Source organism: Piliocolobus tephrosceles, chromosome 20, assembly GCF_002776525.5.
Source record: "Piliocolobus tephrosceles isolate RC106 chromosome 20, ASM277652v3, whole genome shotgun sequence".
In the NCBI taxonomy this organism is placed as follows: Eukaryota; Metazoa; Chordata; class Mammalia; order Primates; family Cercopithecidae; genus Piliocolobus; species Piliocolobus tephrosceles.
In genome coordinates this window covers 17,548,909-17,565,154 of record NC_045453.1, presented here as the reverse complement: position 1 = coordinate 17,565,154, position 16,246 = coordinate 17,548,909, and the positions used below count along the sequence as shown (strand labels likewise).

General features: G+C 50.6%; 1 protein-coding gene across 1 annotated transcript; it reads right to left on the bottom strand.

The window, feature by feature from the left end:
- Positions 1-300: 300 nt before the first annotated feature.
- Positions 301-13,481, bottom strand: LOC111553299 (WNT1-inducible-signaling pathway protein 2). The gene is made up of 5 exons (XM_023227998.2): positions 13,154-13,481; positions 12,901-12,985; positions 8,235-8,451; positions 3,128-3,382; positions 301-1,025 (listed from the first exon to the last, which is right to left on the bottom strand). The coding sequence occupies exons 2-5, from the start codon at positions 12,958-12,960 to the stop codon at positions 805-807; spliced, it is 753 nt and encodes a 250-aa protein (XP_023083766.2). The 5' UTR covers positions 12,961-12,985; positions 13,154-13,481; the 3' UTR covers positions 301-804.
- Positions 13,482-16,246: the final 2,765 nt, after the last annotated feature.

Sequence of the window (16,246 nt, the reverse complement as noted above, 5' to 3'; positions counted from 1 at the left end):
CTACTCAGGAGTCTTGAGGCAGGAGAATCGCTTGAACCCGGGAGGCTGCAGTGAGTCGAGATCATGCTATTATACTCCAGCTCCAGTCTGGGCAACAAGAGCAAAACTCCGTCTCAAAAAAAAAAAAAGTTAATTATTATTAATATGAACTGGGCTTCACGGATCACTTGAAGGCCTGTCTTCTGGCTTTCTTTAAGACGATGTGATTTCACCTTGTGAGGTTCACAGAGAACTCCGCCCCTGAATTCTGCCCCAGATAATGGGAGGGCTTTCTCAGAAAACACAGGCCTGACACACAAGATCATGCATAGGCTTGTATTCAGGAACGAGTTTACAAAACTTCAGAAAAGGCAGCAGGAGATCCAGAATCTCTGTGTGCCTTCCTTCATCCTACCCCCAGAAAAATGGCCAGTCTAGCCCAGCACCTGCTGCAGCCTCAGTATTAAGGGAACGCTTGTCCCATCTCTTGCCAGGGGAAGTTGGAGAGAAAGCTCGCCTGTGTGCATGTTTGATATAAGCTGTGTGTGTAGGCAGGGAATGGGCTAGAGGACCCTGGACACCTTGGCCAGCCTCCTAGGCAGTAAGTTAGAGGAAAGGGGACTAGGTCTTGCACCTCCACTGTACTTCAGGGTCTGGGCAGACCAGGCAGGGTGTTAATATTCGTGTCCTGCATGGTGGACCCAAGCTAAAGTGTTGCCTGCAGCCAAAGGCCTGGGCAGGGGCCATCTTCCATCAGCCCAGGACCCAGGCACAGGGCCACCTGCTGGGGATGGTGGACACCATGTCCCCATTCCCAGCCCTCCTCTAGAAGGCACTGTTCTGCAGACTGCGACCCCTGGAGGGCGGGCAGGGTCTGGACAGGCACAGGCGGCGCTGGGTCTCCAGTCGGCAGAAGCGGTTCTGGTTGGTCACTCGGGTGGCCATGCCCAGCCCACAGGTGGTCGAGCAGGGTCCCCAGGCCGTGCTCCATTCTGGGCAGGGGACACCAGGTGGCAGGGAAGAGACAAGGCCAGAAAACTGGGGTCCTAGGGGAGAAAGAACAAGAGTTAGCGCTGAGCAGCCAGGGCTCAGCAGCCCAATCAACCCACCCACCAGCGGCCATGGCAATCTTGGTCAAATGGCTCAGTCTTTCTGCATCTCAGTTTCTTCTTATGTAAATTTGCTAACAGTGGATGGCATCGAATAAAATAATAGGCATGAAGTGCCTAGCACAGTGCCTGGTACTTGTAAGATTTCCATAAATATTAGTTATTTGGCAACCAGAGTTTGCTGGTCACGATGGCCCCTCAGTCAACTACAGCTTTCTCATCTCTTTGGATAAACAGCATTTTACAGGCAGAGGGTGCCCAGCCTGTGTGGAGTAGTGCTTTGACCGGGTGGCAAGGATGCTAAAGATTTCAGGATTCTTGTGCCAGGAACAAGATGGCAGGTTTACCACGGTCTAGCTTTTTCTCTGCTCCAAGTCTCCCTCTGTGAATATTTTGGTGTCCTTCCTTCTAGTCTCACACCAGTAGTCCTCAACTAGGGTAATTTTGCCTCCCAGGAAAGGTTCGGCAATATCTGGAGACAGTTTTGGTCATCACATTTGGGGGGATGCTACTGGTATCTGGTGAGTAGAAGCCAGGGATGCTGCTAAGCACCCCGCAGTGCACGGGAAAGCCCCCCCCCAACAAATAATTACTTGCCCTGATTGTCACTAGTGGTGAGGTTAAGAAACCCTGACTTCTACCCATATGTGTGGGCTGTGTATGCAAGTGTACGTGTAGATATACCTGTATACATGCATAAGGACACACTTAGTCGAGATTAAGTTGGAAATGCACCTTCTTATCCTGCTTTTATTCATAAGGCAAACTCACTGGTGATTTCCTATGTATTTAAATGGATATATCATATTCCATCATAGGGATAATAATGGCTACCTCTGATACAGTACCATGGGCCAGGCACTGCTACAGCTGCTTGACTTGAACAAACTCAAGTAGTTCTTACAATGCTATGAAGTGGATGCTCTCATTGTCCCCATTGGACAGCTGGAGAAACTGAGACACAGAGAAGTTAAGCAACTTTCTCAGAGTCACACAGCAAAAAGGGAGTGGCGGGGCTGGTGCAGACACCGTGCACCTGACCCAAAACACTCGACTACCTCTTGTGGGTGGCGGCAGCATTTATGAAACCAATCCTCCTCTTTTCAGTTGCCTTTTTTAAAAAGTCACATTCATGTGATAATAATTTTCAAAAAGCAACACAGCAACAACAAAAATCTCTAAAATTGAAGATTTATAGTGGGACTGTGGGAGGTAACTGTCTATTCTCCATCTCTAGCCCACCCTCGGCCCACATTCCAGAGCAGCCACCTTGCCTGGTTCAGTTTTGAGTTCCTTTTTTCATAAGCCCAAATAACAATAAATTAATAATATTTTATTAATATGTATCAATATATTATAAATATAGTAATATTATATATTCTAAGAGCTTAGCTGTATTATATCTCTGAAATGTGAGAATTTGGCTCATGTACCCTAACCTATCTTTCTTCTCTCCACCCTGTCACCCAGTTTTTATTTTTAATTATTTATGGTCTTAAATTACACATCTCAAAGGCGGTGGCTTTTTGTTTATGGGTTTTAAAGAGGGAGGCCTGGTGACCCTCCACTCCTCTTTCTTTTCTTCTTCTTTTTGAGACGAAGTTTCATGCTTGTCGGCCAGGCTGGAGTGCAGTGCCGTGATCTGGGCTCACTGCAACCTCTGCCTCCTGGGTTCAAGCGATTCTCCTGCCTCAGCCTCCCAAGTAGCTGGGACTACAGATGCCCACCACCATGCTCGGCTAATTTTTGAATTTTTAGTAGAGACGGGGTTTTCCCATGTTAGCCAGGCTGGTTTCGAACTCCTAACCTCACGTAATCCTCCCACCTCGGCCTCCCAAGGTGCTGGGATTACAGGGGAGAAACACCCGCGCCCGGCCCTCCCCTCCTCTTTCTTATCTCCCTCCTCAGCCTCCGCCCCTCCCACCTTCTGATGTGTCCCTGGGTCCTGGTACCCAGGAAGCCCCGCCCCACCCCACCCCCCAGGTGGCCCTTGGCGCCCCCAGGCAGTCCTGCCCCTGACCTGGACCAGCGCTGCTCACCTTGGCCTGGAAGGGGCTGGGCCCCCAGTCCCCCTCCTTGGCCGCACACCCACTCTGGGCAGCACTTGCCAAGGACCTCGACCCTCCTGGGGTGGGGGCAGTCCCAGCTGGGCAGCCGCACGTCCTCGCTGCACAGCGGCACGCAGGTGAAGCCGCCGTCCTCGCAGCGGCAGCGGATGCTGCAGTGGGGCTGGAAGGTCTCCCCCTCCCGATACAGGCGACCGTTCACCTCACAGCTGCCATCGTCCTCTGCCACTGCGGAGGAGAAACCGCACCCCCATCGGTGACCCGCAAAGCGGCACAGCCCTCTCTGCAGAGCTGCCCAGATCCCACTGCAGGTGGCAGTGATCTCACAGTAGCTGAGCCCTGCCCAGGGCTCCAGCCCAGGATATGCACCTCTCCCAGCCCTCCACCAGCCTGCTGGGGCACCCTGCATCCTGGCACAGGGATTGCAAGAAGACAGGACTGGACTGACCCCCCACCTCTGCCCTTTCTTAGCTGTGGACCTGGGCCAAGTGATTTCACTTCTTCTTGCCTCAGTGTCCGCATTTGCAAGGTGGGATATAATGGTACTTATTTTCCACGGTGGTAGAGACTACTCGGAACGACAGGTGTAATGATCACAACATAAAGGAGACCTTCCATAGGTCCTTGCTTATTATCATTAGTATAGTTACTATATATTAATAACGTTTAAGTATTCTATGCACACTGAGATTTCATGCAACAAAGTCATTGTCCACTTGTGTTGCAGTCATCACTGTCATGTCAGGGCTTAACTTGCCGGCTGTGTGTCTTTGAGTAAGTTACTTAACTTCTCTGAGTGGCCTGAACAACAGCAATGATGAGCTCGGTAATTGTACCTCCAGGTTCCATGGGATGACATGTCCATACCCTCTAGCACACAGTGCTAGGCATGGCCTAAGTGCTCAGGGAACACTCTTGCAATGAAGCCCTCAAGATATGGGCGTTATTGCCACTTCCTCCACTGGACATGAACTCCTTGAGGGCTGGGGTTGCCAGTGTGCATCTCTGCATCCCTCTGATGGGCTCAGAGTCTAGGTGTGACACACAGCACTGCAGGAAATGCCCCTTGAATGAATAGCTGGCATAAGGCTTGGCACATGAGAGACACTGATAAAATAGCCCTACTCCTTATCATTCCAGAGGTATTTACTGTTTCCCTCCTGTGTGCCAACCACTGTGCTCCTAGACAGAAAGAGGACAGTTCCTGCCTTGAGGGACTTACGAACCTGGGGAGGGGGGACAAGTGTGAGGGCATCATCTCCAAGACAGAATGAAGTAAGAGCGCTGGAGAGGCATGTGAGCCGCTCAGGAAGTGCAGATAGGGAACAGCATGTGTGTGAGACCTGGGTGACCACTGAGCTACGTCTGGGGAAAGGACTCATCAGCAAACAGGTTCTCCCAGATCTTCTGAGAAAACCTTCCAGTAGGTCTATACACACACAGAGGTTTCAGAACCACACATACTCAGGTTCCAACTCTGGCTCCCACTTGTGGGGCCTGGGGCAAGTTATTTTGCCTCTCTGAGCCTTGGTACCCGGCTCACAGGGCTGCTGGGGGATTAGATGAGCTAGGGGACTTACAGCATTTTGCCCCAAGCCTGGCACATAGCAGATGCTCAATAAATGGGAGGGGGTTATGCTTCCACATAGCATCTGTTACGTGCCAGGCTTGGGGCAAAATGCTGTAAGTCCCCTGGCTCATCTAATCCTCCAGCAGGAAAGGCCTCACTGAGAAATAATGCTAGTAGAGGGAACAGCCAGTGCAAAGGCCCTGAGGCACGAGTGTGCCTGGGGTATTTAAGGAAGAGCAAGGGGCCAGTGTGATGCAGCAGACAGCAGGAGGAGATGAGGTCAGAGAGGAAGCAGGAGCAAGATCCTGTGGGGCCTTGTAGGCCACTGTGGGGACTTTGGCTTTTCCTCTGAGATGGGAAGCTACCAGAAGGCTTGGGGCAGAGGAGGGAGGTGATCTGGCTTATGACTTCCCAGGAGCTCTCTGCTGTGTTGTGAATAGACCAGGGGCAAGGACAAAAGGAGGGAGATGATTATGCGGCTACTGCAAAATCCAGGCCAATGATGACGGGGCTCAGACCAGGGTGGCAGCCACAGAAGGGACGGGAGTGTCGGATGCTGGAAATACCATGATGAATTTGCTGGTGGATGGTATGTGGGAGGTGAGAAAAGAGAGACGTCTAGGCCGGCTGTGGTGGTTCACGCCTGTAATCACGGCACTTAGGGAGGCTGAGGTGGGTGAATCACTTGAGGTCAGGAGTTCCAGACCAGCCTGGCCAATGTGGCAAAAACCCATCTCTACTAAAAATATAAAAATCAGCTGGGCATGGTGGCAGGAGTCTGTAATCTCAGCTACTTGGGAGGCTGAGGCATGAGAACTGCTTGAACGTAAGAGGTAGGGGTTACAGTGAGCCGAGATCATGCCACTGCACACTGGGTGAAGGAGTGAGACTCCATCTCAGAAAAAGAGAGAGAGAGAGAGATGTCTAGGATGACTCCAAGGTCTTGAGCCTCAGCCATGAGAAGGATGGAGATGCTCTCAACAGACGGGGGAGACCGACCTGGGGGCAGGAGATGAGGATCCGGGCATTGGATGTGCTATTACACGATGGTGAATCTGTAGCGCATCTCGCGGCTCAGAGTTGGCCCTTACAGACGGGTGTTCAATGAGTGATAGGAGACGTTTTCGGCAGCGTGTTCCCTGCAAAGCCCCAGACTGAGCCTTTGAGATGTGTTAGCTGGACTCTTTGGGGTTCACCAGTTCCCGGCCTCTAAATTCAGTTTAAATCATTAAGCACTCATGAGCAACCACCATGTTGACAGACTAAGGTGGGGAGTTGCAGGAAGGACCAGGGACCCAAGTACACTTTGGCCTGCGGTGTTTGAAGTCTGAATTAAGATGGAATACGAAAAATCCCTTAACACAGTTATCGACAATCACAGCCTATATACTATTCAACAGCTGCATGTCAGGCAGTTGAGCAATGGAGTTTGTGGAGCCAGCTCCCTGAGTTCAAATCTCAGCTCTGCCACTTATGAGCTTTGTGACCTTGGGCAAGTTGCCTAGCCTCTCTATACCTCTTTTTTCCATTTATAACAGAAGGGTGGGCCAGGCGCGGTGGCTCACGCCTATAATCCCAGCACTTTGGGAGGCTGAGGCGGGTGGATCACCTGAGGTCAGGAGTTTGAGACCAGCCTGACCAACATGGAGAAACCCCATCTCTACTAAAAATACAAAAGTAGCCGGGCTTGGTGGCACATGCCTGTAATCCCAGCTACTAGGGAGGCTGAGGCAGGAGAATTGCTTGAACCTGGGAGGTGGAGGTTGCAGTGAGCCGAGATCTTGCCACAGCACTCCAGCCTGGGCAACAAGAGCAAAACCCCGTCTCAGAAAAAAAAAAAAAAAAAAGAGAGAGAAGGGTGACATTAGTACCTACATCATGTGGTTGTGAGATTAAATGAGTTTATAGTTGTGAAACCTTCAGTGTCTTACACATGGTAAGGGCTTGTGCAAGTGTAAAATAAACTCTGTGGGTGCTGTTTACACGTGTCATGGCAAATGTAAATTACATCTTTGTAAGCAAAGTGTTACTTATCTCAATTGTTCTTCAGATACATTTTCACAAGCAATCATCCCTCAGTCTGTGTAACAAATCGCCCTCCTTACCCTTACAATACTTGTAAATAAAGCATTTCACGTGGAGTTATTACTTTTTTGTTGTTGTTGTTGAGATAGGGTTTGGTCTGTCGCTCAGGCTCAAGCGAGCCTCTTGCCTCAGCCTCTCAAGTAGCTAGGACTACAGGCACGTGCCACCACACCTGGCTAAGTTTTTTTTTTTTTTTTTTTTGGCAGAGATAGGATCTCAGTATGTTGCCAGGGCTGGCCTAGAACTCCTGGGCTCAAGTAGTCCTCCCGCCTCAGTCTCCCAAAGTGATAGGATTATAGGCATGAGCCACTGTGCCTGGCCTGTTGTTTTTTTAACAAGGCTTTTCCTATAGATAGATTAATTGTCAATAATTCATGAGCTTCTCTCTCTCTCTCGTTCTTATTTTTATAAAAGTGTGACATGCACATGAATGAAAGGTAAATTGTTCCACAAGGCTTATTATTTAAAAAGAAAGAAGAACAATCTCTTGCCTCTTTGCTTTTCTCTAAAGTGATGGCTCCCGACTGGAGATTTTGCCCCCTGGGGAAATTTGACACTGTCTGAAGACAGACTGTCATGACATGGGGGATGGGGAGTGCTCCTAGTATACAGTGGGTGGAGTTCAGGGATGCTGCTAGAAGTCTTACCATGCACAGGACAGCCCTCCCAAGACAACGAATTCTCTGGCACCAAGTCACTAGAGCCAGCTTGCAAAGCCTGCCCCAAAGCATCAGAGGATACCAAGGCCTAGAAGAGTGGTGAGGAAAGTCACATGCTCGGGTGACTAGTGAATACATAGCAAACCCAGGATTCCAGCAGTGCTCCCAGGGCCCCCACTCTGAGAGAAGACAGAATGAAATGTTCCTTAGAGCCTGTTGGATCCGGTCCCATGCCGTGTGACATGAAGCATGTCCCTTAATGCTGGTGAACCTCAGTTTCCTCATTCATAAAATGGGTCTGAAAGTACTTCCCATCGTAAGGTTATTGTGAGGATGATGTGACATGTGTAGTAAGTGCTTAGCACAGTTCTGGACACATATTATGCCCTAAATAAGAGGTTGCACTTTTATTTTCCTCAAAGTGTTGTAAGGATCCTGAGAAGGGAATGGTGGCATCCAGTTTGAAGAATCTGGGAGGGCTTCTCAGGGGGGAAGCTGTTTAAACCTGACTTTGAAAGTTGGCAATGATTTGGACAGGTAGGGATGGGGGAAGGTTACTGGGGTACTAAGATGATTTAAGCAGAGGCCAAGAAGGGAGAGGAGGGAGTATGGAATGGGCTTTGGGCCACCAAGTTCAGCTGGAATGGATGGGGTACCTGAAGTGAGCATCCAAGGAGAAAGAGGAGGACTGCACTTTGATTCAGGACACCACGGCCTTGACCTCCCGCTCACACACTACCCCCCTTAGTCCTGCAAACCTGCTTACAGAGGCACAGGGCCCCCCGGCCACCGGGTCCTGCCCCGGGCTGGCAGACCAGGCCCTGGCTGGCGTCGCAGACATGGAGTTGGTCGCAGGGCTCCCCCAGCCGCCGTGCACATACCCGGCAGCAGCCACAGCCATCCAGCACCAGGGCTACTCCCAGTGGGCATCGGGGAGGTGGCCAGGGGCAGGTACATGGTGTCGGGCACAGCTGGGTACACACCTGAAGAGACAGAGACCTCACTCAGCCACGGGCTTTCAAGGTGGGCAGTGAGACCCTCACAACCGGCCACCTCTCTGCCAGACTGGGCAGTGTGGGGTCCACACCTTAGCCTCAGAGCCATGCATACCTGGCCTCGAAGGCCAGTAGTCCCACAACATGCCCTAAGAGGCAGTATGGCATGTGGTTACGGGCAAGGACTCTGCACTAGAGTTCCAGTTCTTTTTTATTTTTATTTTTGGAGTCAAGAGTCTTGCTCTGTTGCCCAGGCTGGAGTGCAGTGACACAATCCCAGCCTCACTGCAACCTCCACCTCCTGGGTTCAAGCGACTCTCACACCTCAGCCTCTCGAGTAGCTGGGACTACAGGCACCCACCACCATGCCCAGCAATTCTTGTATTTTTAGTAGAGATCGGGTTTCACCATGTTACCCAGGCTAGTCTTGAAATCCTGAGCTCGGGCAATCCACCTGCCTCGGCCTCCCAAAGTGCTGGGATTACAGGCATGAGCCACTGCACCTGGCTAGACTTCCAGTTCTAATTCTGCCCCTTATTAGCTGAGTGACCTCGAGGAAGTTACTTAAGCTCTCTGAGCCTCAGTTTCCTCGAAGCATCTAACTCAGAGGATTACTCTGAGGAGTACGTGAAATGTTGCACAGCAAACCCTCAGCACAGGGCCTGGCATGCAGTAGGCGCTCAGTGCACTTAGCTTTGATGATCATTGTTGTTAATGATGGCAGAGGGCTCAGCCCCTTCCCTCTGGGAGCTTACAGAAAGGCAAAAGCAACAAGCCAAGGATGAAAACGGCAGGGGCTGGTACACTTTCCAGCATGTGGCTACTTATCTTAGGACGAATAAATCGAACCGTATCATGGATGTTTTTGGACTTTTGATTCATTCAGCATGCTTCCCAGCTCTGGATGTGCACCACATCAGCCAGGAGACTGGGGAAAATACAGACCCCCCAACCCGCTCTGGGGTTTACAAAATCAGAAGTCCCTGACTCTGGGACCTGGAATCTTTATTTTTAACAAGCTGTCCAGTAGCTTCTGAAGCTCCGCTAGGTTTTCAGCACCTCTGCCCCAGTCTAACCTCCTCCCCTGCCAGGTACAGATGGGGAAACGGAGCTCCAGAGAGGGACAGGGACTTGCCACAAGTTAGCGTGTTCGATTCAGGGCTGGGAGCATCCCAGGTCCTGCTTCCCAAGTAAGGACTCAGGGTCACGGGGTGAGGGTAGACTGTGTCCGTAAGCCAGGCACCCACTCCCCAATGACAGGGTCAGGGTATCAGCCCATGTGACCTGCCTGCCCCTCGCCACCCACATCAGAGAAACAACCACAACATACAGCAGGTGCCGTGGGCTCCCTGTCCGCCCATTTGAAGGTGGGAACCAAGAAGGAAGCATGATTCAAGATGCTTCCAGTGGCCCCATCTGTGGGGGGCCAAGTTTGAGTTTAGTAGGATCCTTAGGGGATGAGGGTTTTATCTAGAAAAAGGGAGACTTGCAGTTTACATTGATGGGACTAATGACCTTATATCTCCTGTGCAGCCCCAAAGCAGACAATGACCCCTTTGCCCTGCCTCACCCCCTGCCCGGCCCAGTGCCCCCCTACCCACAATCCTGCAAACCTGCTTTCAGTTCCCAGCAACTCCCACACTGGCCACTGGGAGCCATTGCAAACTGGCTGACCAGCCTCTGGTGGGGGCCACAAAGTAGGAGGCGATCACCGCCACACTAAGATAGCACTGAGTAGCAGATGAACGAACGGAACCAGGTGTCTGGCTTCCTCACAAGGGAACGGGTCCCATCGCTGCAGGCTGCTCAGATTCTAGAGACGATGGCCTGACCTCACCCCTCAAGGTGTGGTCTGAACTAGCAGCAGCAGCGTCACCTGGGAGCTTGTTAGACAGGCAGCATCTGGAACCCCTCTATAAATCCAAAGCTGGATTTTTATATACAAATCCAAATCTGCATTTTCTTTTTTTTCTTTTCCTTTTTTTTTTTTTTTTTTTTTTTTTTTTGAGATGGAGTCTTGCTCTGTCACCCAGGCTGGAGTGCAGTGGCACGATCTCGGCTGACTGCAATCTTCGCCTCCCAGGTTCAAGCAATTATTCTGCCTCAGCCTCCCGAGTAGCTGGGATTACAGGTGCGTACCACCATGCCCGGCTAATTTTTTGTATTTTTAGTACAGACGGGGTTTCACCATGCTGGCCCGGCTGGTCTCAAACTCCTGACCTCGTGATCCACCCACCTTGGCCTCCCAAAGTGCTGGGATTACAGGCATGAGCCACCACACCTGCCCTGAATCTGCATTTTCATAAATCCACAAGTGATTCACATAGAAAGAGTCTGGGCTCTTGGGTTCCCTTCTAAGTCAGAGGTTCAGCTGCCTTGGCTTGTGGGCAATGGAGGGAGGACCGTCAGGAGTGACTCTCAGGTCCCTCCCACCTGAAAACAGAAGTGCCAGGAAATAGACCAGCAGCTGTGCACCCGGCTCCCACTGTGGACCCCTCTACTGGCCATGTTTGTCAGGGGACAGGACTCTGTAGGCCCCCATACCCAGGAGAGGCTATTAATGACATCAACTATTCTAGTGTACAATTATCCCATGTGATACCATATGTATGTCATGGGCCAAGTGCCATTGTCTCATTTACCCCTCCAGTGTGAGGTGCCATCGTTACGCCCATTTTAAAGATGAGAAAACTGGAGCTCAAAGCGTGTAGTAACACAGCCAGTAAGAGACAGAATTAGGATTGACATCCAAGTTCAGGTTGACATCCAAGACCCAAACTCAAGTTGTCCCATTGTGCCTCAGTTTCCCCAGGGCCTTGCTGTGATATCTGGGGGTTGGGGAGGGGGCAAGGCTTATGATATCTGGGGCAGGAGCACTGGGCATGGAGTTTTTTGGGCAAGAGTTGAGATTCAAGTTCTGCCACTGACTTGCTACGTGACTGAACATGTGGATGAACGGCTTTGGAAGGTGGAGGTGAAGCTCAGTTTTCTCCTCTGTAAAGTGGAGCACAGACCACCTGTTTCTGAGTGATGGTGGAGATTAAATGAGGTCCTGGCCAGTCCTTGATCAATGTGGTTTTGCTTGTGTCCAGGTGTCTGCCTCCTGTCCCGGTCCACGGCCAGGAGCCCCGGAGCCAACGGCCAGCCTAGAAGACTCAGAGTTCTCCCTGTGAGGGTTGCTGTGGCTTTCCATGTCGTGGTGACTAAGCCCCTGTGTTTCTGTGCAGGCCCTGCTTGCTAGGACCACGGAAGAATGGCCCCGTAAGTCTCACCCTAATGGCAAGTCTAGGACAGCTTTACTTTGTTCTCTCATAATCCTGGACCCCTTCTCCCTCCTAGAGCCCCAAGTCCCCTATTCCAACTACCCAAGCCACCCACATTGGCATCATGTCCTACCCATCCCCTTTGGAAGAGCAAACAGCAGGGCAGGATGCCAGTGTGGTTCTCAGCCTTCCCGGGCACCAAGACTTGGGGCCTGAGGGAGAGAAGCTCCTGCCCATGCTTCTCAAAGGAGCGTGAAAATACAGTGAGATCATGGCTTGTGGTGGGGCCGATTCCATGGTTGTGGGAACTCAGCATTTGCCGAGGGGATGATAAGGCTTAGAAGCTGTTGCCTTGGTCCAGTTTGGGCTTGGGGAGGCACAGACTGGAGTGCCTCTCCCCCTACATCCATGTCTGCTCTGGGCTCCGCCATGGCCCTCCTCTATTGCTCTGACCTTTCTTTGCTGTGTGACTTTAAGCAAGTTGCTTACCCTTTCTGAGCCTCACTTGACTGAAAACTGGGGTTGCAAGTTGCTTACCCTTTCTGAGCCTCACTTAACTGAAAATTCCTTATGGGGTTGTTGTGCATGTTAGACGAGGTAGATGTCCCACAAGCTCTTTGGTGAATGTCCCATGCAGCACTCGGGGAGAAGGCCATTACTCCACAGAGGTGTCTCCTGTCCCCCTCTAGCTAGGGCGGGCGGGTCACTCACTGCCTAAGAGTCCAACTGCATTGATGCCCTTGCAGAATAAACCTTCCAATCAGCTAGGTATCCATCCAAATGCTGGCTCAGAGTTAGGCCAAGCATGTCATGTCTTCAGTATCCCCATTCATAATGAGGGTACATTAAAATCCTCTTTAATTTGCCTGGTAAGTTTGATGAATGATCATGAATGGCCTTCACAGAGGCCTCACAAACTGTATACCCTTCACCTGGGAAGATGCTGAGGCCCAGAGAAGGCAAGGCACGTGTCTGAGGTCACAGAGCAGGGCTGGCCGGAGGCAGCCCTGAGTGCCAGGGAGAGAAGCCCTGCTTAGGCATGGTGGCCAGACTGTGCCCAATGTGGGGCCCTGGAGCAATTCTACCACGGGGGTCCTTGGCTGTGATTTTTACATCCCCACCCCCTCCACACCCAAGTAGTCAGCAGTGCATTCAAGGGCCCGGGCCTCCTTACCTTTGAGAGGAGGCAGAGGAGGGAGAAGGCCAGAAGGTGGGTCTTCAGTGTGCCTCTCATGTCCCCTGCAGAGCCAGCTTTGAGCCTGGGAGGCGGACCTGTGAGTCTTTATGTTCCGGCAGCTGTGAGGTCACTCCCAGGCACACACAGGCACACGCGCGCGCGCGCACACACACACACACACACACAGAGTAGCTTTTTCATTCCTTGCTTCGCTTCCCATCCTCATGGCCCAAAGGATGAGCCCATTTACCTGAAGGTGAAACTGTGAAGGCCACCAAGGGGGTGCCTGTCCGTGTGTCTGTGTGTGTGTGTGTGTGTGTGTGTGTGTGTGTGTGTGTGTGTGTGTGAAAGCCCGAGCCAGTGCCAGCACCAAGAGCCTGTGACAGCTTGCAGGGGCCTCCCTATCTCCTCCCGGCCCAAGAGGGTCCTAGCCCTGCTATAGTTGCAAAGCCCTATCCCAGACCCCCTGTCCAAACCCCAGTGGTGCTGCAGATACCGGAAGCATTCAGTAAACACCCCCTTTGCAGAGCTGACCCAAGGTCTCCTAAGCTCCGTGGCCCTGACTCTGGGTAGCCGCGGCCCAGCCTGCGGTTTCTGGCAGGCAGATTGGCAGCCACCCAGAGGCGGGTGTGACCCAGAGCAAAACTTCCCTGGGCGGCCTGTTTGCTCTTGGCAATAAGGGACCTCCCTTGGCCTGCCTCCCAGCTCTGGAAGGGGGCCCGTGGTGGGCGAGTCCGGGCAGGCTGGACCTACTGTGTGCCGGTGCTTGCTGGGCACTGCTAGATGATGGGGTCGAGCCAAATCCATTTCGTTTCATTCAGCCGCCTCTGAAGTCACCTCTGCAGGAGCTGAAGGCACAACGCTGACCTGAGGACAAGGCCCAGAGAGGGAGAAAACAGAGGGAAAGCAAGTGGAAGTTCAGGAATACCAGGCAAGGTCCCTTGCTCAGACCAAGAGTGAGGGACGCTTTCTGACGGAGGTGCCATTTCAGAAAGCCAAGAAAAGAGAGGGTGAGAGAGGGCAGAATGTTTCAGGCCGAGGGAACAGCACGTACCAACGCCTAGATGTCGGACATAGCATGACAGCCTGCTTATTCTGGGAGCCAAAGTGCCTGGTATGAGCAGAGCCTTCTATGCAATGGGAAATGGTGATATCTGTGAAGGGTGAGACATACAAGTTCACACCACCAAGATTTGGGGACATCAACGATGTCCCAGCCCTGAGGGCAGGGGATGAAAAGACATGGGCTTTGTTTGTAGAGTTTGGCAAAGATAAAAGAGGTGATGTCAAGGGCTGTCTGGGCCCCCGTTACCTCCATCAGTAGTAGTCCAAACCTCAAAGTGACCTAGCTGGACAGCAGAGGTTCCCGAATGGGTGATCGGTGAGGAAGAAGTGTGACTTGATATAATGGCAAGACGGGGATTGTGAGCGTGGAGGAGATTCCCACCACGGCTGCTGTCCTATTAGAAGAGGCAATGGAAACAGAAGTTGAAGATGAAAATGTGGGATTTGATTATTTACGGCAGGAAGAGGTGGCCAGGGTGGAGACTGGGGGTCCAGAGACTTGGAGGAAAAGAAACAGAAGAGGTCTTTTTTATTTTGTTTTAGTTTGGGATTCTTGTGGAAATGCCGATGTTTCCGTCAGAAGCATGCCTAGAGTACTTTACATCCACAGTGGATCGTTTTTAACACCCCTCTTCCTTCATACTACAAAATTGTTTTCAGTAATAATCATGAAATGAAACAAATATTTTTCATGTATGAATTAAAATTTGCACTTACCAAACAAAATAATTACCATTCACTGTTCACACTGTTTTACTCTTTTAAAAACTGTAAATACAAATCAAAACTCCAAGTAGTTTTGTAAAATGACAAAATTGAAATACTCTTATTGTCATCTTTACCATCACTCGGCGCTCATTGTTCATTTCATTCTACTGTTTAAATGCAAAAATACAGCCGGGCCAGTGGCTTACGTCTGTAATTTGGGAGGCCAAAGTGGGAGAATCACCTAAGGTCAGGAGTTCAAGACCAGCCTGGCCAACATGGTGAAACCCATCCCTACTAAAAAAATACAAAAATTAGTCGGACGTGGTGGGTGCACACCTATAGTCCCAGGTACTCGGGAGGCTGAGGCAGGAGAATTGCTTGAACCCAGGAGGTGGAGGTGGCAGTGAACTGACATCTTGCCACTGCACTCCAGCCTGGGCGACAGAGAGAGTGTCACACACACAAAATAATAATAAAAACAAATGCAGAAATATCAATGCTGGACGGTGGAGCCAGGAATGCATTCAAAGCAAGCTTGGAAGATTCCAGAGGTGCGAGGAGCTTACTCTCAACTCATGTGTGTTCCTGAGACCACATGTGCTGGGGGCAACTATATTTCTTAAAGTTCTCCAAGTTGACTTCTATGTAGAATATGTTTATTAAAGGATAAGAATGAAAATGTGCTGATTTGAAGCTTACATATGCATTATTAAACTCTAACAGTTACTGCACCAATTGTTAGAACTTAGATCAATAAAGGATATTTTCAGGACAAAGTATTTTACCAGTGAAATTATTTAGACCTGCTATTGCACAGTGATCATAAAAGCAGACTGACTTCTCATCAGTTTTATTTTATCTGTAAATTCTGTAGGTCCCCCACCCCTTATTGCCTGCACCCAGAGAAGGTCAGTCCCCCCTTCCTGTCCTCCCTAGGCCACTGATATTAATAACAATAAAAGCGATTGTGCATAGCACCCAGCAAGATCCACCCCTTGTGCTAAGTACTGTTTATAAAAAGCAGCATTTCTCATCCTCACAATCCACATCTCAATTTAAAAAAGTGAGGTTCAGAGAGGTTAAGTAACTTGCCTAAAGCTACACAGCTAGAAAACAGAGCCAGGTTTTCAGTGCAGGTCCACATGACTCCAACGCCTAAGTTTCGGTTTTTGCTGCTGTTGTTTATTTCTGCTACTGCCCATAGAGCTCTCTGTGATATGTTTTTTAAGTTGAGGGGTAATGTATATGCAGAAAAGTGCTTCAAGTGCACTAATATTAAGTGTAGAACTTGACAACTCTTTTTTTTTTTGAGACAGGATCTGGCTCTGTCTCCCAGGCTAGAGTGCAATGGTATGAACATAGCTCACTGCAGCCTCAGCCTCCTGGGTTCAAGGGATCCTCCGTCTTCAAACTTCTGAGTAGCTAGTGGCACAAGGCAGCATGTCTGGCTAATTTTGACTGTTGACATATCTATGTACATGACTATGTATATACCCATGTGATCATCACCCAGGTCAAGCTATACTTCCAGAAGGTTCCTTATGCCCCTTCCAAGACTCTACCTTCTGTT

Bases quoted from the DNA above. Each gene is read 5' to 3' on its own strand.
- LOC111553299 (XM_023227998.2), bottom strand. From the start codon at position 12,960: ATGAGAGGCACACTGAAGACCCACCTTCTGGCCTTCTCCCTCCTCTGC. The intron at 3,383-8,234 runs GTAAGCAGGTTT...TCTCCTCCGCAG, and splicing joins CCGGGGGGCCCTGTGCCTCT to TGGCAGAGGACGATGGCAGC. The intron at 1,026-3,127 runs GTGAGCAGCGCT...TTTCTCCCCTAG, and splicing joins CCAGCCCCTTCCAGGCCAAG to GACCCCAGTTTTCTGGCCTT.